At 37.1% G+C, this 23,629-nt stretch overlaps 2 protein-coding genes across 2 annotated transcripts; both read left to right on the forward strand.

Moving 5' to 3' along the window:
* The first annotated feature begins 3,297 nt into the window (after positions 1–3,297).
* LOC133180651 (death-associated inhibitor of apoptosis 1-like) lies at positions 3,298–3,840 on the forward strand. Its single transcript, XM_061315123.1, has one exon. It carries the CDS (start codon positions 3,298–3,300, stop codon positions 3,838–3,840), a length of 543 nt encoding a protein of 180 aa, XP_061171107.1.
* An 8,420-nt stretch (positions 3,841–12,260) lies between these two features.
* Positions 12,261–13,682, forward strand: LOC133180652 (uncharacterized protein F54H12.2-like). The gene has a single exon (XM_061315124.1). The coding sequence runs from the start codon at positions 12,261–12,263 to the stop codon at positions 13,680–13,682; it is 1,422 nt and encodes a 473-aa protein (XP_061171108.1).
* Positions 13,683–23,629: the final 9,947 nt, after the last annotated feature.

The raw sequence follows: 23,629 nt of genomic DNA on the forward strand, positions 1-23,629 counted from the left end.
AATGTTTCTTGAATACATTGATCATGATTCCATTTGTGTCGTCAAAAATATTTTTTTAAAAATAGAGATTTTTCATGTACTGTCAGTAAAAACAATCAATGGGGAAAAAATAAATGTTTGATACACATAGAACCTCAGCGTAATTAATTCATATCCTTAGATAAATTAACACAATTCATATATAATAATTTTTACTGAAGATGTCCAGAGACATGTGCTGTCCTTAAAATAAATAGAATTAATCTTAATGCTAATATTTTGTATGTTTTAATTGTTGGATATCTTAAAACGGGCTAATTACATGAAGAAACTTAACCTTAAGTTTGTAGCAAATAAGTTTTGAAGGGGGGGGGGGGCACACGCGATCTACATGTATAATTATCCTGAAAATGACGTATTAGAACTTTTTCCAACAGAATTTGTTTCTGGAAATAGCGCTTCCTTAATCAATAATGTGTCTTATTTAGGACTGAGTCTCTTCAATGGAAAAATATTTCAAAGATTTTTGCAGAAAGGTAGACATTTACATGTGAAAATGAGGACATACTGTACAAGTAGAATGCACACGGAAGTTACTCTGTGTATAGTTGATTTGTTAAGGAAAACAACAGATCTGAAATATTTCTATATAAAGTTTAGCGTCTTGTTGGAGTAAATTGAAACAAGCCAAAGATTATGCAAGGATTTGGCGTCAAATAAAGTTTATTCATTAAACGTGAAAATGAAATCGTATTTTCACAATGTTATGTAACAGAGAATCAGCATGTTTTATATCAGTATGAATTATTTCTAAATTAATGCACAATCTATCCCTCATTAACAGTTACTGTGACTTATTTTCCTGTTGCACTTAGCTCATTAAATTCATCAGAATATTAAAATAAGATTTGGTTTACATGAAAAAGTTCAAAATCCTGTTCAATTTACCACAAAAAATATTATTATTCATCCCACATGTTACAAGTATATTTTATCTGATTACTGTTGAACACAATGACAGGGTCCTAGGACTTCTATGGGTATTGTACACAAACGGAAGCGCTGTGATGTACACTGTACGGTAGCGAGAAAATAACAATAGGTGTCCCTGCTGTATATCTATACATGTATGACACGTACGGCGAGTGAGAGAGAAAGGCACTCGGCGGCCGGGACTCGCCGGATATATCACAAACAGTCAGTTACGCAACAATGAAGTGACAGGTGGATTAAAAAATTTATCTCTCTCTGTTATACATGTATATCTCACATTTCGTTCATTTGCGTAAAAAGAACAGAAATACAACAATTACTGTAGATGAAAAAAAAAGAATTTAAATGTATCAAAATATGATGCTACATGTTTCAACACGAATACTTGTAAACCAGAACGTTTAATCTAAAATTGTGGGGTGGGGGAGGGATAACTTCTATTTTTATATTTCCGGCTAAGATTGATGAGTGATGAGTAAAACTCATAATTAAGAATGCCTCTTTCTAAAAGAAATAAATTCATTACATATAAACAGATAAATGAATGAAAAAAAATGTTTATCCGTGTAACAGTCTATACTTCGTGGTATAGGGGATATAATTTTATTTTAACCAAACAAGGGTCCGGTATGTATAAAAAAAAAAATGCAGTGTCAAACTTCATATTTCAGCGGTTCTAATCCTTTTAATTTTCTCGAGGTTGGGTACATGTTATTATGCATTCTACATTTAAGGCAGAAAAAAAGGGGGGGGGGATAAAATAAGCAGATTCTTAACATGAATATTATTACAGGGTGACATTTTTTCGGTTTTAAAATACTTATCAAATGATATAATTTAACATTACATCTGAGAAATGTTCTATTATTTAGATATATTTACTTAAAATCAAGGTATAGACTCAATGAAGAAGTAGTTTAAGAATAATGCCGGGACCAGCACACATCTGTTGCATGTTAATGGACTACATGTAATTGCAAGGAAATTTTAGAATTCTATTTTGAAAACAATTTACATCAGGCACCGATGTGATTAGTGAAAATAAATACTGATCATTTGTATATATTAATTTTCTAAGTCTTGCAAGTAGTCTTGAATATTTTCAAAATGAAAAAAAAAATAGATCGGGATATTGTCTTTTCTCTAAATTTATTTCTGTAATCATAGTTCTTTCAATAGTAAGCTTTAGATATAAATAACATCATCTGTTCTTTGTTGTTTGAATTTAAATTAAAAAATTGTTTAACACGCCCTTGGAAAGCGAGAAAGAGGGAGTGGCGTCCAAATAATTTTACTGCAATACTTCCGTCAGGTTCATTTATACAGTAATGTGTGTGTCTCAAAAATGTCCTGTTATTTTTTTTTTCTTTGTATTTATTGTTTTGCTTTTTTTTTAAATTAAGTAATCCTTTATTTATTTCATTTGTGTGTGTGTGTGTGGGGGGGGGGGTGTTCTCAAGAAGTTCTGACACCGCTTTCAACAGAACTTTTTTATGTACAACTACTGTCAGTATTGAAAAAAAAATGAGTAAAAGCTTTAAAGGATTATTTTTTAATTAGATGTATAGCCATTATTGAAACAGCTTGAGTTTAAAAAGTCTTTATAAAGTTTCATATACCAGGTTTTTTTTCCTCTAAAATCATGTTTTAAAATAAGAACGATTCCTAACGGATTTTCTTTCCCTATTCTTCCTTTCAACCAATTCCCCTCCCTTTCCAGTCAGTGTTAGGCTTGTTTTTAAATCTTCTGGGTTCAGAAAAAATATTCTCAGTAATTATCAGCAATTCTCAGTACCAACAGTAACTCTCAGCAAATATCAGTAATTATCAGAACCCACAGTAAAAACGACAGTAAATATCAGTAATTATCAGAACCAACAGCAATTATCAGTACCAACAGTAAAAATATCAGCAAATATCAGAAATTCTCAGTACCAACAGTATAATATCAGTAAATATCAGAAATTATCAGTAAAAGTGGCACTATCAGTAATTATTTGGGCCAGTAGTGTTAATTATCGGGCTTCCAATATCGTGTCACCAGAGACATTAGAAAAAATGCTCAAGAAAGAAATGGATGAAATCCAAGTCTCGTATCCCTACAAAATACAGAGGACTCGTCAACATGAAGTCAAGACAGTACCTTTAGAAAAACAATATAGAATTGTCTATGATAAGAGACAATTAATGAATGATTATAATACTTTACCTTATGGTTATTAAAAACATACTGTATTTCAAAATGTGTTATTATTTTATGGGGAAAACCCCTAAAATATGAAGGGGGTTATAAAAAGGGGGCAAACATATTTGAACACTTCAGTCATGGCTAATCATTCTAGGGAGCCAGAGGGGGTTCCTGTTTACCCTAACTATGCTCTGCTCTTAAAGAGAGAAGCTACCTTTAAAGAGGGATGGCCCGAGTCTTTAAAAGGATTATTACCCAACCTAGCCAAAGCCGGATTTTATTACAGGGGAGTGAGTGATAAGACCATCTGTTTTCATTGTGGTATGACTTTAAACTGCTGGAAACCTACAGACGATCCTTATGTAGAACATGCTTATTGGAACCCTAATTGTCCTTACATCAATACCTATAAAGGACGTGAGTGGGTGATGATCGTATTCATTAACCATTTACTCCGGGTGGGATACAAAGTTTCACCTGAAATTAAACCTCTACTAGAGCAAACCTCTACAGAGATTCAGGCCACAGGAAAATGTCACATTTGTTTAGAGGGAGAATTACAAATGGCTTTACTCCCTTGTGGACACGTATGTTGCTGTTCATTATGTGCTCCCACCTTCCGGTATTGCCCCATCTGTCAATCCGATGTGAAGAGAACTCAACGTATATTTCTGTGTTGAATAAAAAGGATTGAAACCCTATTTTTCTCTTCATTTATCATCATGCAACCTGACGAGACACTCCGTCTTTTCAATTAAAACACGAACTTACCATGGTGGTAGCAGGACCTTCTAAATCGGGGAAAACGGAATTTGTTAAGAAATTAGTGGAGAATTTACATTGGATTACCCCCATGCCACAAAAAATTGTCTGGTGTTATCGGGAATGGCAACCTGCTTACACTTCTTTAACAGATCAGGTCTCCTTCATTCGAAATATTCCCGAAGACGATGAGAAATTAGTGGCCAATTTAAGTATTCCTCACTTACTCATTTTTGACGACATGATGGGAGGAAAAGCCATCGAATCGATCGTGGATTGGTTTACCCGTAAAGCGCATCATCGGAATACCAGTGTGATTTACATCACTCAGAATTTATTTGATCGGGCACCACAGCATCGCACTATTAGTTTGAATGCTCATTATTTAGTGTTGTTTAAAAATCCCAGAGACAAATCTCAAATCAGTGTCTTGAGTCGACAGTTAGCCTTACCTCATTTGATGTCAGCTTATCAAGAAGCCACCAGTGTTCCTCACGGGTATCTCCTGGTGGACTTGAATCCACAGACCCCAGACGAATACAGATTGAGAAGTCGATTGTTTGAATTGTTAACTATACACATGCCACAAGAGTATAAATAAAAATGTACCAACATTAAACTTGTCATTTATCATTATACAGTCGTCATGGGTCGACCTCTCTCAGCCAAGAGTAAATTAGTGAAAACGTTACGACGTTTACAGCGGGAGCGAGATCCTGCCAAGCGAGCCCATTTAATCGAATTAGGGCGTAAAGCCTTATTGAATTGGTTTGCTATGGGAGCTCGAAATTTGATACGTGGGGTCTTACCTATCAATAAACAGACTCAAAAGTTTATTAATAATCATCGTCAAGATTTAAGTATCATAGCCGATAAGTCGGGGAGTGATCAAGACAGAAAAAATGCCATTTTAAAACGCGGAGGAGCCGGATTTCTAGGCGGAGTCATCATTCGTCATTTATTTAAATGGAATGCACCTAAGAAACGACGTATTCGTCGTTTAAAAAGTGTGGTAGTGCGAGTCAATAATAAGAAACAAAGAGTATTTCCAGATTGGATGGTCCGAGTAGGAGGAGCAGCTCAAAAGACCAGAAAGAAGAGAAAACCTCCTAAGAGAAAACCTCCTAAGAGAAAACCTCAAAAGAGAAAACCTGCTGCTCAAAGAAAAGGTGGTAGAAAGAAAAAAACGACTCCCAAAACTCCAGCTCAACGAAAAGCCATGCCTGAAAGTTTAAAAAAACGAAATCAATCAGTATTATAAAGAACAAAGACAAAAAACTTTTGGGGAATTATTAAAAAAACAAGCTGAAATGAGAATGGATCGTCCTATGGGACCCATAGGCAGTCAAAGAGCTCCCGATTTAGAAATGTTTCCTCAAGTCAATGTGGGAATTCCCTCTCCTAGAATTAAAGTATCCATTCACACTCCTAGAATTAAAGTACCCATTCACACTCCTAAAATAGCACGCTTTCAACCTCTGACCGCTTCTACACCTCAACTTCCTAAAGGAATGAGATATAAATGCCGATATTGTTCTAAAATTTACGTCACCCAGAAAAATAGAGACAAACACGAGAAGGCCAAACACGACATGTATGCTCCTCCTCCTTGAGAGTATAAAAAGGGGAGAAACCTGGGCCATGTCCTCATTTTAACCCCAGGATGGCTAAGAAGAAGAAGAAGAGAAGAGGCTGTTCTACTCGATTAAAACCTCATTGGCCTCTTTTAAGAGTGTTATCGGACCCTCACTATTCCTCTCCATTAAAGACGGGTATTTTAAAACATTGTTCTGGAGATTGTATTCTCAAAATCTGCGAGATCGTGTATAACCTATTAAAAGGAGTGTTACCTCTCAGTTCGGCTCATAAACGAAAACTAGCTCCTAAGAAACACATCTTCAGGAGACTGGTCAAACCTCAATCTGTCCAGAAACGACGAGCTTTATTACTTCAACAAAAAGGAGGAAACATTTTACCCCTATTAATCTCAGCAGCACCTTTATTGTTGGATGCCGGTCAATCCGTCTATAAAGTCCTCAAGAAGAAGAAGAAGAAAAAAATATGAGTCGTAAAATGGTGTTAGTTCCCGAAGTCTTATTAAATGATCTCGAGGCCAAATTACCCAAACCTCCGGAATTTCAATCCACCATCAGTTTAGGTCAGGAATTGGACGAGATTACAAGACGTGAAGATTTAACCCCAGAAGAAAAAGTCGCTTTATATGGCCAGGAACTTCATCGATATAGGAATTATTTACAACAAGCTAGACAGGAACCTATTTCTAAACTGAAAATTCCAGCAGCAGCAGCTCCAGCAGCAGCAGGAGCAGCAGCTCCAGCCCCAGCAGCAGCAGCATTACCAGCAGCTGAAATTGACGATGAAATCCTTGAAACAGTGAATAAAAACATGAAAAGAAAAGCTGGATTATTATTAAATCATTTAAAGAAAAACACTAAAGTGTTAACTTGGAATAAAGAAGGTGAAATTAGTTATCGAGGTCAAAAAATTCCCGATTCTAACATTGTGGATTTAATGGCTGATAGTATGAGATCTCAGTCTCGTAAAACTCATCCGGTTCCTACAGGATTAGAACAATTTGCTCAAGCTTTAAAAGAAACGCGTACTCCTCTAGAATACGTGAGCAATGGAAACCTTATAAAAGCCATGCAGAGACCTAGAAAAATCAGTACTCCTAAAAGTCACGAAATAGACGATAGTGGATTTTCTTCCTTTTTTGACACTCCAGTGAGTAGACCTGTAGGGGATAGAGGAACCGTCATTAAAAAACCCATTTCAACCCCTGTAGGGACAAGAGTAGGATCCAAATATAGCCCCTTTAGAGCTAAAAAGGAATTAAAAGCCAAACTCGAAGAAGAAAAGAAATTAGGACAAATTGATGAAAATTGGCTTTCATTGCCTAAAATATGAAAAAGAAACAAGTGGAAGATATTTTAAAAGAGATTTATTATGATCCTAAAAGAGGGTACGGAGGAATACAAGCTTTGTATCGTCAGGTCAAACCTTTAGGAATTTCCCTGAAAAAGATTCGAGAATGGTTAAAAGAGCAAGATACTTATACTTTACATAAACCCATTCAAAGAAAATTCCGGAGACAACAGACTAGAGTGACCGATATAGACGAACAATGGCAATTAGATTTAGCAGATGTGTCCAGTTTAAAGAAACATAATGATGGATATACGTTTTTATTATGTGCCATTGACGTCTTATCTAAATATGCCTGGGTAGTGCCTTTAAAACAGAAAACAGGAAAAGAAATGATTCGAGGATTACAAGAGATTTTTCAACAAGACGGTTGACGTCCCGTCCGCATTCAATCAGATCAAGGAAAAGAATTTACCAATCGAGAATTCTTACAAGCTTTTAAATCCATTCATTTTTTTACTACTCGTAATACGGACACTAAAGCCAGTATCGTGGAACGATTTCAGCGTACACTCAAAGCACGCATGTGGCGTTATTTCACTCGTCATAAAACCAGACGGTATGTAGAAGTTTTACCGGATTTAGTGTATGCTTACAATCATACCTATCATAGGAGTATCAAAAGAGCCCCAGTTCAAGTGAATGCTTCTAATGTGTTAAAAGTCTGGAAAACTTTATATGGGACATCGAATCGAAAACAGTTTCTTAAACCTCAGTTTAAAGAAGGAGATCAGGTCCGCATCAGTAAAGCCAAACGCACATTTGAAAAAGGATATTTACCTAACTGGACCACAGAACTGTTTACCATCTCTAAAAGAGTTCCTGGAAGGTATCCTTACGTGTATAGAGTGCAAGATTATAACGGAGAGGAATTAGAAGGGACTTTTTACGAAAAAGAATTACAAAAGATCATTAAAAAAGACGACGTGTACGAAGTGGAGGAAATCTTGGGGTATAAAAAGCGACGCGTCGGGAAAAAAATCATTCAAGAAGTCAAAGTTCGGTGGAAAGGATATCCCCCTAGTTTTGATTCATGGATTCCCCAAACGGATCTCATCAAATAACGCCTCATTGGAAATTTTGTGGAGAGAATATTCCTCGCGAAGAAATCGTTTATTTCGCCCAATTATATATCTGTGTCTCTCTTATCATTACCAGTGTGGTCATGTTAGCTTTACATGATCCTAATCGAGAATATTGGATGGTATGTGTCAGTTCTTCAGTGGGTTATATCATGCCTAGTCCTACGATGATGCATCATACCCCTAAGAAGACCACGAATGCACAGGGGTAATGTCTTAAAAAAATAGATACATCACAGAGTATATATAAAATGGGGAAACAAAAAAAAAGATTCATTTCTGATCTGACTGAGGATAGAGCAACATGGATTTTTTAAGCTCAGAGTATCGTTGGAAAATGCAAGAACATACAGGTTCCACTAAAAAAGTAGAATGGATGAAAAATAAAGATGAATGTATCCAAGATTTCATGGATAAGAATCCGGGAGAAACAGGAGTCAATGATGTGTACCTGTATAAGAGAATCAAATTACCGGACCATGAATGTGGACAACTTATAATAGTATTATTAGGACCATGGCGACCCCAGTATCAGGAATTCAAATGGAAAGTAAAATATGTTTTCGCTCACAAACCAGAGGGACCAGCAAGGACTTGGATTCAAGGGAAATGGATGGAAGAAATCCGAGATTGTATCAAAGATTATGTAAATAAAGTGCTCAAAGAAGGATACGACATCATGGACTGTGCTTGTGAAACAGAATATTTGTACATGAGGAGAACTTTTCCTATTCAAAAAGAACTATGTCAAAGTATTCCATGTTTGTTACTTTAATGTTATTGTGAATTAAAAACCTAGAAAAAAAAATGTCTTATTTTTCTCTCTCTCTCTTCAACTATAACATTTTTTGTGACACATGACGTCACAATGCATAGCGAGCTGTGACTTGAATCTCTGCCAAGATTTTGTGTGTATTGCTTATGCCTGACTCAGCATAACGTCAATAAAACGTCCACAGTAGTATCTCAGTAAAAAAACGTAAGTCCAACACATTTTTTTTTGCACACCACCCCCTATAAATAAAAGGTATATAAAGCTTAGCTTTGAGTACACTGCGCTCAATCATGATTTTTTCGTGGAGACTGATTTATTTGATTGACGTAGAAAAGTATTACTGCCATTACTGTGATAGGAAAATAAACCAATGGCGTACATTTACGGTGTATGATTATCTCGGATGGCATCACAGAACTTATCGAATTTGTGAGCATTGTGAAATGCCTTTTCCTCACTGGTTTGTGGATGATCCCCCTTCTATGGAGACCTGTGGATGTAACTGGTGTGTGAAATATTTCACATGGAAGTACGGGGCAGAGAATATGGTACCCTTATGGGTCAAAGTAACGAGAAAGAGAGCTTTAAAGAAATGCCTGACCTGCAGGGAGGAAAATACGGAGGGGAGATGGAAGTGTCAACAATGTCGACAGTATCCTTGCTGTGGGAAATGTGTTGAGAACTTTGTCAAGACTTGCTACAGACTTTGTCCCTTATGTAGATATGAAGGAAATAAATCATAAATAAATGTTGTTGGGGTTTTTTTTGAGATACTAAAAATAGATTGGATAAGGTTATATAAAGAGGTATGACCCAAAAATTATTCATTCTGAAAAAGTCAAGTTTAAAAGTCAGACGCCAAAAAAAATCATGCAGTATCGTTGGTATTGTGAGAGTTTATTTGGATGTATTTACATGCAGGGACCCTGGATGAAAACTAAAATAGGAGCCATCCTAGATTATTTTGAAAATCATCCAGGAACATCGACTCAAGATGTGTGGTTGGAAAAAAGACAGAAATTCTTGCATCCTAAAGGATCTAAGGTGAGGGTAAAAATATACCATCATTATCAACAGTACAAATGGTTGATCCTAGGTCGTTGTAAATTCCAGACTCGTGTGGTTCTGGCTGAAGGTGAATGGTGTTGGAATAAAGAACATTGTCTTCGTGATTTGTTCTGGAACCAGCAAAAAGATGGACTGAGAATTCCTAGCTATTACTGTCCTACAGAGTACCTGTATTGTCGTATTCCTTTTTCCCAGATTAAAGATAGCTTGGAAAACGAAGAGGGCCAATGTTTTGAGACCGTGATTCCTTACAGATCCGAAGAAGAAGAAGAAGAAGTAGTGTAATAATATGTCCAATTAAATTTTAAAAAACAAAAAAAATTTGTTGTTATAAATAGAAGGGTCCTAAGTTATTTTGTCTCAGTATCTCACTGAACATGGCCGAGAGCAGTAGTTTTTACATGACTTTACCCAGTGATGGGTCCATGCAATCTTTTCCGAGTAATACGACGGCTCAATTTAAAACCTTATTACCACAAACAGTAGATTTAACAGATGGACAATGGGAAGTGGCTTTAACAGAATTGATGTATCCCATTGCATTGAAAAACATCACAGAAGAGGAAGCTTATTTTGACATCCTGCTTCCTCAGTTTTATAATCGAAAAGTCGAAGAACCTAATGTGTTTAAATGGGGCAGATTTAAAATGAAAACCAAAAAGGCGATGCCATTAAGTCAATGTCCTGTACTGTTAGATTGGGACCATACTGAATTTGGTGATCTCATAAGCAAAGATTGGAAAGACCAAAAGATGGAAATTAGGCGAATTCACTTTAGACCGGGGCCTTACATTCATCCCATGGCTTAAACAAATGAAATCAGTCTTGGACTGGAAAGAACTTTGAAAAAATTATGGAAGTTTTTAGGTGATTCTAAAAAAGAGAATGCCATGAAATTATCCTATCATGACAAATATGATAAAGTGATGTATCAGTTTATCGGGAAAGAACTTAGAAAATATCCCTTAGGCATTCGTTTCCCCATAGCTTTAGCTTATAAGTTAGGAATAGAAAGTAAGAAGGTGATGCCTCAGAACGATACAAAAATCATGACCAAATGGATCAACGTGAGTTACATGGGGAACAATACCGTAGATTTATATGAAAATCTGAAATCCATGTACGTGTATTGTGACTTGGTTGAACCCCAGACGGTAGGATCCAATGCCTTGAAATTATTAAGAGTGGTTCCTTGTACACTCAATCTGGAAGATAAAAAACAAGCTAGATGGGAACCCATTAGAGCGGAATATTTGAAACTGAGTAAAAAACATTTCGATAGCATTGAGATTCATATCATGACTCCTTTAGGGACTCCCATGCCTTTTTTAAATGGAAAATCAGTCGTGAAACTTCATTTCAGAAAAGTGTACTGAGATGAGTGTACATCTTTTTTGTTACATCTTATTGGGAGTGATCACTTGTCTGGTATGCTGTCTGTATTGTATTCAACCTTAAGACAGGGAGGTATAAAAGGAGTCCCTGGAGTGCATTTAAGTCAGTCTGACACGAGTCATGAAACATGCAGTATCATCCCGGATTATTAAGACAAAGAGGACACGGACAATTTGTCTATCATAGAGGTTTATTACGTCAAAAAGGACACGGTGTTGTAGGTGGAATTCTCCCTGGATTGGCTGGAGCCCTTACCCCTAATCCTACTGGATTACCATTCCTAAATCTTATTCCACGCAGTTTGCTTCCACCGCTATTTGTATCTCAAAGAGGAGGAAATTATATAGAATTCCTGTCGGGAATGATACCGAACTTACCTATAATATCCCCGAGTTATAAAAAATCTCAAAGAGGAGGAAATTTTATAAACTTTCTTTCGGGAATGGTACCGAACTTACCTATAGGGATGACTTTAAAAGAAGCTGTCCAATTAGGCTCAGGCCGGCGGCGACAAAGAGGTCGAGGATTTCTTAAAGATCTAGTCAAAATGGGTCGTAATCAAGCCTTGATTGCCGGAGCTAAAGTAGGAGCAGATGTGATTAAAAAAAGGAAAAATATCAAAAATGCTCTTTTAACTCATGGACTCAATGCTGTTAAAAATACAGGCTTATTTGCTCTCAATAGAGGAGGAAGTTTAGCTTTTAAAAAGATGAATAAGAAAGGTCAAAAAGGTAAAGGGAGAAGAAAAAGAAGAAGACGGCAGAGAGGGAGAGGAGTTTTGAGAAATTTATTGAAAACGGGAGCTAAACATGCCTTGACTGCTGCTGCTAGAACGGGGTTAGATGTGTTAGAAAATAAGAGATCTTTAAAAGATGCTGTTAAAACACACGGAGTACAAGCCCTGAGATTGAATCTAGGTAAGAAAAGAAGAAAAAAGACACCTGTGTTAGCCCGAGGAGGTCCTAAGAAGAGAAAAAGGGGTTTAGATATCTTTGATTGACACACTATAAATAGAGGAGTCGAGTGAGATTGACCTTCATTTGTGAAAAATCCATCCTAGTAGACAGACATCATGTTGCAACCAGATTTCTGTGCGTGTGGGATGAACAATTTAGAATTGTTCCAAGTCCCCCCGACTAATATTGCTTTAGAAGACTCCAAATGGGAAGAATATTACCCCATTTCCAGTACTTTAGATTCGGATACGGCTCCTATTGAATTTGAAATTAATGGACAAGGAGATCAATATCTGGATTTATCTCAAACGTATGTTCAAATAGTATGTAAATTTACCAAAGAGGATGGGACTAATCTGACTGGAGCTGGTAGTACTTGCGCCCCGGTGAATAATATCTTCCATTCTTTGTTTACGGAAATCGATCTCAGTGTCAATGGAAAAATAGTGACTCCTGGCACCGATACTTATCCTTACAAAGCTTATCTGGAGAAATTACTTTCTTACAAACCCAGAACTTTAATGACCCAGATGAGAGCTTGTAGTCTGTGGGAAAAAGATACAGCAGGACACATGGGCGAAGTAGGGGTAGCAGACCTTGGAGTGGCTCAAAATAAGACATTTGATGTAACCCCAAGTGGAAATGGTGGTGCCGATACTGTGACCATTAACCAACCTATCGTCCCAGAGTTACCGGCCAATTCTAAAAACGAAGGATTTAGAAAACGTCACCAGGCTATTAAAGATAGTAAGAAAATAACCTTGTATGATCGTTTACATCTGGATTTATTTCAACAAGACCGATTTCTACCGAATGGAGTAGATATCCGTTTGAGATTTAATCGAGCTAAACCTCAGTTCTATATGATGATCAAAGATGGAAGTACGGGAAAAGTCAAAATATTGAGCATGATCTTGTGGGTAAGAAAAGTCAAACCCACAGCCGTCATGATGAATGGTATTAATCAAAGTTTGAACACTCACAGAGCTAAATATCCATTGAGAAGAGTCGAAGTGAAAACCTTTACCATACTCACAGGAACACAATCTAAAATCACGGATCATCTGTTTCAAGGCCAGATGCCTAAACGCATCATTTTAGGTTTTGTGGACAATGCGGCATTCAACGGAGATAAAACTAAAAATCCGTTTCATTTTCAAAACGTGGGAATTAAGAAATTAGATGTCAGTATTAACGGAGAGACCATGAGTACTCGTTGTTTCGAACCTAATTTCAATGAAGATTTATATCTGAGATCTTATCTGAGTTTATATCAAGCACTGGGAAAATTAGGAGAAGATTGGGCCCCGGACATCACCCTAGAAGAGTATAAAAACGGATACACTTTATGGGGCTGGGATTTCACGAAAGATCAAGAAGCGCAATCGGATAAATTCCACATCATAGAAACCGGAAATCTGAGAGTAGAAGTCCAATTTACGAACAATACGGTGAACACCTTAAATTGTGTGGTGTATGCAGAATTCGATAATCTGTTAGAAATCAACAAACAGAGAGAAGTCAGTATTGATTATTAATGGATACAGGACAGTTAAAAGAAGTCTTATCCAGAGAATTAAAGAGTTCTTTTGGTGGTGTGTACCCTTTAGATTTATTACCGGATCAATTAAGACCTCAAGAAAAAGCCATTGTGGTGAATACGGATCCTCAAGATAAACCTGGAGAACATTGGGTATGTTTGTATTTGTCCAGTCCAGTCATCGAATATTTTGACTCTTATGGATTTCCTCCCTTACAAAAAGAAATTCAAGATTTTATCCATCGTCATGCTAACCAATGGATTTATAATCCGTACCGATATCAAGCTTGGAATACAGATGTATGTGGACAATATTGCGTGTATTATTTACATCAAAGACACAAGAAGACAAAAACCGCAGATGAGTGGTTATTCCCCTTGGACCATAGTACAGCATTACAAAGAGATCATTATGTAGCTGAATGGTTTAAAGACACTTATCATAAAAGACCTACGGGTCATGGACAAACTTGTCAATGTTTCTATCAAAATGTATTGTAATTGTTGTTGTTCTTGTTATCAATAAAGAAAAAAAAATCTGTTCTTGTTTTTTTTTTTATAAAAAGGGGTTTCCCCATGATACTAAATAGAAAAAAAAAGGTATAAATACAAGGTGTAAAATGAAAAATATATCAGTTATTGATGTATCTTAATCAAGGGTAACACGTCTAGTCAAGAAAAGAGTAAAATTCAATTTGGAAAGAGAATTCTGAGAGAGGAAGATGTGGATAGAGGTATACCAATTCAAATACAGGAGGATGGAACTATTGAGATCCTTTCTCGTGAAAAATATAATCAATTATGTCCAGAAAAGGATAATGATGGGAGAGATTACATTGAAAGACCCTTGACTGCAGAAGAAGAAGAAGAATATACCCATTTATTACCAAAAACAGATTATCCTGAAAGACCTAAAAGAAGCTGTGTCCAAAAAAAAAAGTATTTTGAGAAAAAAAGATTGACACAGGATTGTAAGAGAAAGAATCATGGTAGAATCTGAATAAATCATTTAAAATTATCTTTGAATTGTTATCTATATAAAAAAGAAGTGTCAACAAAAAAATTTCATTGTTTCAAACATGAGTCTGACAGAAGGATGTATCATGGAAATCAGAACTCAATTGTTGAAAGACATTAAAACTCATTATGAGAACCAACATAAAGAAGATCCAGGCAATCATTATATTGCTAAATTTAAAAAGGAGAGATTTAGAAGAGCTGCTAATTGGATATTTAATTTAACTGGAGGTCACCAGGAAGATATAGATCAAATCATTAGAAGTGATTATCAATACTTGATCTTACAAAAAGAAATGCATCCAGAAACAGGAAAACTTCATCATGTGAGAGGATTCCTTCAAATGAAACACTGGACCCATGAGAGAAACATGTACAAAATCATTCATGGGTTAACCTGTTTTGATATGTCTCACAGCACACCAGAATTAGAAAGAACATTTTATAAGCAAGGTGACAACTATGAAGAATATGGGACTTTAAAACCTGAAATGAGAAACAAAGAATTAATTCCAAGAGATTGTAGATTTACTTGAATAAATAACATAGAGCTTTTGTGTGTGTAAGGTTTTTTTTGCCTAGACTGTGAATCAGTATGACGTCATAATATAAGGTTTTGTGTAGTGTCTGACTCAGCATAACGTAAACAAAACGTACACAGTAGTATCTCAGTAAAAAAACGTAGGTCCAACATTTATTTTTTGCACACCACCACCTCTGAGGGTATAAATACAAGGTGTGTAGATGATCATGATCAGTTGACCCTTACCATGAGTCAAAGTCAGTTTGGAAAAAAACAGAGACTATGGATATAGATGAGGAGAAACAACAGTTATTAGAAAAAATAGAGAGTATGAATATAGATGAGGAGAAACAACAGTTATTAGAAAAAATATTGATCATGCATATGGAAGAAGAACATTACAGTCCTCAAAGAAGAATGGAAGTGAAAACTCTGGAGGATGAAGTGAAAACTCTGGAGGAGGATGAAGAACCTTGTAATGTTTACAAGAAGTATGATGAGATCCATGACCCAAAGGACTCATACAGAAGTTACAGAGTAGCCACTAATTGGACATTTGTCATCCAAGATGTGAGGGAAGAAGAAGACATAGATATGTTCATGAGCTGTGAAGATCAATTTCAATACCTGATCCTAGAAAAGGAAATTCATCCCTGGACAGGAAAAGTGCATCAAACCAGGGGATTCATTCAAATGAAAAAAACCTGTAGGAGGACTGAATGTGGCTAGAATTCACTGGTTTGCAGATTTTTGTATGTCTCACAGTACACCAGAATTAGAAAGATTGTTTTACAGGCAAGGTGACAACTATGAAGAATATGGAATTCTGAAACCTGAGAAGAGAAACAAAGAATTAGAGTCCAGAGATGAATTCGGGAAATGGGAAATTGGTGCCTGGAGAGGTTTCCTGGAAAGAAAGAGAGAGAAATGATTGAGTATCTGGAAAATTCAGATTAAAAATTTGTTAACAGTTTTATTATTGTTGTTATTTATTTTGTTCAGGTTATATATAAAAAGGTGTGACAATGAAAAAAAAAATTATTCCCAAACATGAGTTTACAGGAGATACCAGGAGATTTATTAAACTTTCCTGTAGAAGCTATTGTACATCAATGTAATTGTTTGACTGTAAAAGCTCATGGATTGAGTCAAAGTATAGCTATGAAATACCCCAGAGCTAATCTCTATGCGACCCGCAGACCTTTAAGGTCTAGAAATTTAGCCCTAGAAGAAGATAGAGGAATTCCAGGCACCCTTCAAGTGTTTTCTTTACAAAAACCTGTAGTCATTTGTCTGTTAGCTCAATGGGATTATGGCACAGGACATTATAATCGCCTACCTTATTATCAAGATACACCAGAAAATAGAGAAAAATGGTTTCAAGCTTGTTTACAAGAATTGGGCACTTTACCTTACCAGACTTATGCCTTTCCTTATAAAATAGGATGTGGTTTAGCAGGAGGAAATTGGACACATTATAGACAATATATTGAACAATTTGTACACACTTATCAAAAACAAGTGTACATTCTTCATAAACATTGATTGTGTGTGTGATATAAAGATTGTGTTATATAAAAAATAAAAAAAAAAATAAAATAAAAATGTGTTTATGTTATTTCATTTTAAAAAAAAAAAAGATTCATGTTTTACAAAAAAAAAAAAAAAAAGAAAAAAAAAAAAAAAAGAAAAAAAATAGTGACCTGGTGTTGATAAGTTTTCTATAACCTTGAATGTTCTTAAAAAGGTATCTATTCAAATCATTAAAGTCCCCCTTAAAAGGGCCGTTGATACGTTTCTATAACCTTGAATGTTTTTAGGTATCTTTTCGTATAGGTATCTATTCAAATAAGTGGCCCTTAAAAGGGCCGTTTCTATAATCTTGAATGTTTTTTTTAGGTATCTTTTCGTATAGGTATCTATTCAAAATAAGTGGCCCTTAAAAGGGCCGTTGATACGTTTCTATAACCTTGAATGTATTAGAGGTATCTTTTCGAATCATTAAAGTGGCCCTTAAAAGGGCCGTTGGTTGATTTTTTTTTTATCAAGGGTTTACTCCCTGAGAGGCCTGCCTCTACCTCTGCCTCTGCCTCTGGCTCTGCCGCCGAACTCTGTTCGGTCTGAGAGGGGAGGTCGTTGGTTACCGGTCAACGGCTCCATAAAGTCTGGTCTTCCGGGTCGGGGTGGAGATGGCTGTCTTGGAGGAGGGGGTCTCAATCCTCGCCCGCGAGCTGCATATCTCGAAAGCCTGCGTCTACACAGGGGGCAACATTGGTTCATCTGTACCAGCACAGCTGAACACTCGAGACAAGCCGGTCGACGGCGACACTGACAGCAGATGTAATTGGACATGCGATCCTCCTCCAAGCAAACTGCACAGGAATCCAGCCTGGCTGCTGCGACTTGAATCCCCCATCTAGGAATAGGCCCCGTAGTACTCACACCTGGTGACATCTCCAGGGTCGGGGGTGGTGGTGGTCTAGCCAGCTCCGGGGAAGGTGGTGGTGGTGGTCTAGCCAGTTCCGGGGAAGGTGCCCAGTCATCGTTGACGGGAGGGGACCAATCCGAATCAACGGATGACGAAGCCCCCTGTCCAGCCCAATCGTTGTTAACGGGAGGGGTCCAATCCGAATCTACGGAGGAATCCCACTGTCCAGCAGATGCTCCCGGGGGATGACTGGGTGACCAGCTAGGAGTTGGTGGTCTTCTTGGAGGGGACGGGCTTCTCGGGACGTCCTCGAGTAGTTCCGGACTACTCAGAGGGGCCGAATAGGAAGCAGCAGGTGGTGCTGAATCTGTCCTCCTCCTTCTCCTTGGCTGGTCATCTTCACTGGTAGACGGCGATCTTCGTCTTCTTCTTCTGTGTCTTTGTCGTCGCCGTCTACTTCTTCCCATCCCGTTCAACAGGTCACTGGCTAGGCCCAGAGTAGCTATCGGCCAGCGAGCTAACTCCGTCCCGGTGTTGATGTCCCGCACAATCCAGACATTTACGACCTCAACGCCATCAACTAAAAAGTAGTTAGGAACGTCTTCCTCAGCCATACTGATACGGTGACTGGAAACCAGCTACTAACAGAATGACACCGAGCTCTGGCAAGCTGCCGTATTTATGCACACATCACGAGCGTAAAAGAGAGCACCCCTAAACCGAGAGCCAAAAAAATCATGGCGACGTCAAATTGTGTTATTTTGTGCTTCATAATCTATACATTGGAGTAAATAACTTATTATGGGCATAGAAATACATTAAAACATCTTACCCATCAGATGAAGGTAAGTTTCAGGCATGATTTCATAGTATTTTTGATGCATGACATTTATCTGTCGTCTAGAAAAGAAGCATTGATGTTGAACCGAAGGGCTAAAATCGGGCCACCTGAATACATCAAATAAGTATTTTAACCTTTTTTAAAGTGTGATACAAGGAAAACTTAATCTATACAATGAGATTAAACCTAGAGAAAAGTGTTGATGCTGTTTTTAAATCAAAGGAATGGTTTCAAGTGTAAAAATATACCCAGAGTCGGTTTAGGTATAGACACAAGAAGGCGAAGGTCGGCCATTTTTTGTAGAAAATCACTGTAATGACTTGTATAGAGAATATAGGATTTTTTTAAATCGTGACCTTTTCTGACTGGAATTTTTAAATAAATCAAATCAGTTTAGTTAAAAAACAATTTGAATCCACTTTATTTCCAGTGGGAAGGTCTAGATGTTTTATAAATAACAATATTGAAAACACACAGCGTCTTAATACAAGGCACGGCATTCTATACACATAAGCATGATTTTTTAGGAATCCTGAAAGATTTTGAGATAAAACAGAGTAGTTTTAAAATCAATTTGTATCTACTTTAATGGAAATGGGAATAGTTTTTTTTTTCTGACTAAACAAAAAAATCTCAGCGTCTAAAAAATCTCAGCGTCTAAACCAGGGCACAAGATGGCGTCATATTTGTATAGAAATCATAACAAAAGACTTATTGTGGTTGACATCCTTTTATTTTTTATTTAATAATTGTTCAAATTGTCGAATTCTCCTCTGAAATCGTAATCGATCTGCTACTATAGCCATCCATGGACTTTTTCGATCTTCGGGTGGTAAATGATAAATTTCATTCAGGCTGGTATCAAAAGTTACACATTTCTTAACATGTCTGAAATTTCTACATATTTCATCCCGTATTGGATGCATATTTTCTCTACCGCTTCTATTTCCTTCCAGAGTAGACATACTTTGCTCCCTTCGGGATGACATAGGAAACTGTAAGGTTTTCCTAAATAGTCGCTCATTTTCATCCCGTACATTTTTTCCGGTAGAGTCTTTTTGATCCGTTGACAAAGGAAATGTATAATGGCTAGTCTCCCCAGTGTCGGATGATGTAATAAAGCCAGGCATTGTAACCACAAGTCCTGAGTATTTTCTATGATGGTCGTCGCTCTCTGGAACACTGGTTCCGCCTCCGGGGGTAAAGCTGCTGGATTTTTCTCGATACATCGCATTAAAAAATCATACCCTTCCAACACTAAAGAGTGAGTGTGTTTATGTGTTGACATGATAATCAATTGTGAAGAAATGACCAGAAATGTTTTCTTATTTATACCCCTGTTATCTATACAAGACGTACACAGAACGTACAATGTACTGACTCAGCAATGTACTGAGTCAGCAAAACGTAGGTAAAACGAGAGGGGTAGTAAGCGCGAGGGTCTAAAACGTAAGTCAAACCTATTTTTGCACACGAAATTCAAAAGGGTATATAAACCAGAACTGGAAATTTAGGATCATTCTTACTGGGCACTTGGTACTTGACAGACGTAGAAATATGGCACAAGCAATGATGAATTCCGTGGAAATCGTAATTATATTCCAGCTACCAATGAAGGGTTAGGATATGCTCTACCGACAATGCCTGACACGCAGGATCCCATCGGATTTGATCTGGGACTTTATAATATGCCTGAACCCATGACAAAGGAAGACATGGGCATCTTAACCACCACTTTGGATGGCATTGTCAACATGCTGACTCAACTGAAAGAGTACAACACCAGTGAATTTTGTTTGATTCGTGGGAAATTGTCCCGATTAGAAGTTAAAGTCGCTAGAATGGAAGAAAAAATGAGAGGATACGAGAAAAATGAAAACACAGGAGCTGCCAAGAAAAATGAAGATACAGGAGCTGCCAAGAAAAGTAAACAGACAGACCCATGTTTCATATGTAAAGAATTAGGACATTGGGCTCCGGACTGTCCCAGAAAAAAACAGAACTTATGCTACAAGTGTGGAAATTTTGGACATTGGGCCCATCAGTGTACAGATGACAGTATGGAATTACTCAAAGAAGTGGAAAAACTGGAGAAAAAGGCACAAGAAAACAAGACCACCCAACATAAGACCAGTCAACAGGATCAAAAGCAGGCTAACAACAAGAGGAAACTTCCTACTACCCAGACGGAGAAGACCCTGAAACTCCAGAAGAAAAAGTAAATATTATGTACACATTACTTTGAATAAATCATCTTACACACTTTTGACTGTGTTATTGTTTTTTCCGTTTTCAGAAAATAGAGCTCTGTGTGAATGACATGACGTCACAATGGTATACTTGAATCGATGCCAAGATTGTGTGTGTATTGCCTAGGCCTGACTCAGCACAAACGTAGATTAAACGTAGACCCCTTTTTTTTTACTTGGGTTTTTCCAGGGTGTATACTAGATTGAACCGGTCATCTGGGGCCCAAAAAAAGTGCACTCAGTTGACCCGCCTATCCAGGATCTGGGGGGACAAAAAGTGCACTCAGTTGACCCGCCTATCCAGGATCTGGGGGGACAAAAAGAGCACTCAGTTGACCCGCCCATCCAGGATCTGGGGGGACAAAAAGTGCACTCAGTTGACCCGCCTATCCAGGATCTGGGGGGACAAAAAGTGCACTCAGTTGACCCGCCCATCCAGACCCCTTATACTACTTATTATAACTTTGTTATGAAGAAACTGGAAGGTCATACTTGGTACAAAGATTACTAATGATCCGAAGGTGTGTCATGGTTTTGATCCAACATCATTCCAGCAAGTTCAAGGTCATTGGAAAAATAGCAAGTATCATACTTGATACAGAAATTGCTTATGACAAAATTAAAGGGTTTGACACGACTTTCATCCAAGGTTATTCCTGTTAGTTCAAGGTCACTGACAGAAAACTGTAAGATTACTGTATGTGTTATAACTTTTGAAGCTCATACTTGGAACAAAGATATCTTATGATCCACCGGTTTGAGATAACATAGTACTAGACTGGCAGAAGAAGTGGCAAAATTCGTGCCTGGATTATAAATTTATAAGGGGTGGGAGGAACACAGGAAACTTTTTCTCAGATTGCTTGAGATGGGTTTTCCTGACCTTGAACAAAGGTTTTTTTCGGCAAGTTCAAGGTCACTGGCAGATTTTTTTTTTTCCACATGCTATAACTTTGTTATATAAAATCACTGGAAGCTTTTACTTGATACAGAGATTGCTTATGATCCAAGAATGTGTTTTGACCTTGATCCAAGGTCTTTCTGGCAAGTTCAAGGTCACTGACAGAAAAGTGCAATATTCTTTTTCAGGTATATCTTTGTCATTGGGTATCACTGGAAGCTCATAATTTGTTCAAAGGTTGTTTTTGACCTTAACATAGGTCATTAAGGCAAGTTCAAGGTCACTGATATAATAAGTGTAAAATTCAAAAAGGACTAGTCGCCCAAGTGGCGCAGTGGTAAGAGTGTCTGCTCTAGAGTCGTGGATTATGGAGTTGATCCTTACGTCGCAGGTTCGAATCCCACTGTGGGACGCAGAGACTGATCCTTCGGATGAGACCATACAAACTGAGGTCCCGTCTGGCAGTAGGTGCTGGCACGAAAAAGATCCCTCACTGCTAAATGGCCATGTGTGCCGAGTATAGGTCAAAATTTGCAGATCTCCATCGGCAAATGGTGGCGTCTCCATATGATTGAAAAATTCTCGAAAGGAACGTTAAACAACATACAAACAAATAAACAAAAAGGTCTATACTTTTGTAATAGAAAAAATTGCATGCATTTGCATTTCACTGAAAAGATGATAAATATATCATCCAGAGTGTGTAATGGCCTTGACTTAAATTCGAGGTCACTTAGAATATGATGTTTTGGATGAATAGTCTGAAAGAATACGTGACTGTGATTTTTTTTTATGTCGGTGACATAAAGATGGTGTTTGCTCTTAACAAGCTGCAGAATGTGTCATGGCTTGACGCAAAGTTATTTGGACAAGTTCAAGTTCACTGACAGGGGAATTTTACATTCCTTTACTGTCTTTCTACTGTTGAAACATTTAAAGTTGATGCCCCTTACAGGATTGTTTATAACCTTAAAATGTTGCATGAACTTGACTCAAGGTCGCTCTGTCCTGTCCGGAGCTCCGACGGAAGACCTATCCGTTGCATTGCAACGAGCTCGGCTCTAGTTTAACCTCATATTGTTTCGGTATATAAACAATTATTGCATGAATATTTTGGAGATATGAAGAATTCTATTCGCTCAAGAGGGCAAAATAGGGGATCAATATGATTTTTATTAGATGAATAGATCTTCTCTGTTTATCATGCAATGAATATATACCATTCAATGACGTTTAGCACAAAACTCTACAATAACATTTTACATTTAATTTGATTATTTTGAAAGGGGAGGGATGTTTCTCTTGGACACATGCATAACACATTCGAGGTTAATTTTCGCTTCACCGAGATAGTCCGGACAAGGAATAATTAATGTAAGCAGCTAGTAACAACCGTTATAGCTATTCACTTTCGTCCCCTGAAGTCGCCGAAAAATGGTAAAATATTGCCGACTCAGCGAAATTAAATGATCAACAGTTATTTTCTCTCACAAGCTATGTTGCTGAGAACATCATTGTCTTTGCTAAAACGTTGGAGGCATGTTGAATCCAAAGGAAATTTTAATAATTTTTTTTTTTTTAAAATAAGAAAGAATATGTCGCCTTTTATAACTTCTGGGAATTAGCTTTAATTGTCATTCTCTGTTTATAAAACATATGTACAGGTACAAGATATATGTAAGGAATGCTATTCAACGACAAAAAAATCAACTGATGAAAATAGATTCATAACCCCCCCCCCCCCCCCCCCTCCGAAAAAATATACGCGTTATATTAGTTTTTGCCGTAATTTGAAACATTTTAACCATTAAATAGTTAATACATTTTGTAATGAATTATTTTTATGCACAAGATGAATGTTAAAGCAATTAATGACGCATAAATAAATACGATAGAAAACCCTCTGTTTAAATGTCAAATTATTTTGTGTGTGAAATGTGTTTCCGTATAAATTGAATTATTTACAAAATGTTCATGTTTGTCGTA

Source organism: Saccostrea echinata, unplaced genomic scaffold (assembly GCF_033153115.1).
Source record: "Saccostrea echinata isolate AGI-Se365-2 ecotype Australia unplaced genomic scaffold, CSIRO_AGI_Sech_v1 ptg000007l, whole genome shotgun sequence".
NCBI classification, from domain to species: Eukaryota; Metazoa; Mollusca; class Bivalvia; order Ostreida; family Ostreidae; genus Saccostrea; species Saccostrea echinata.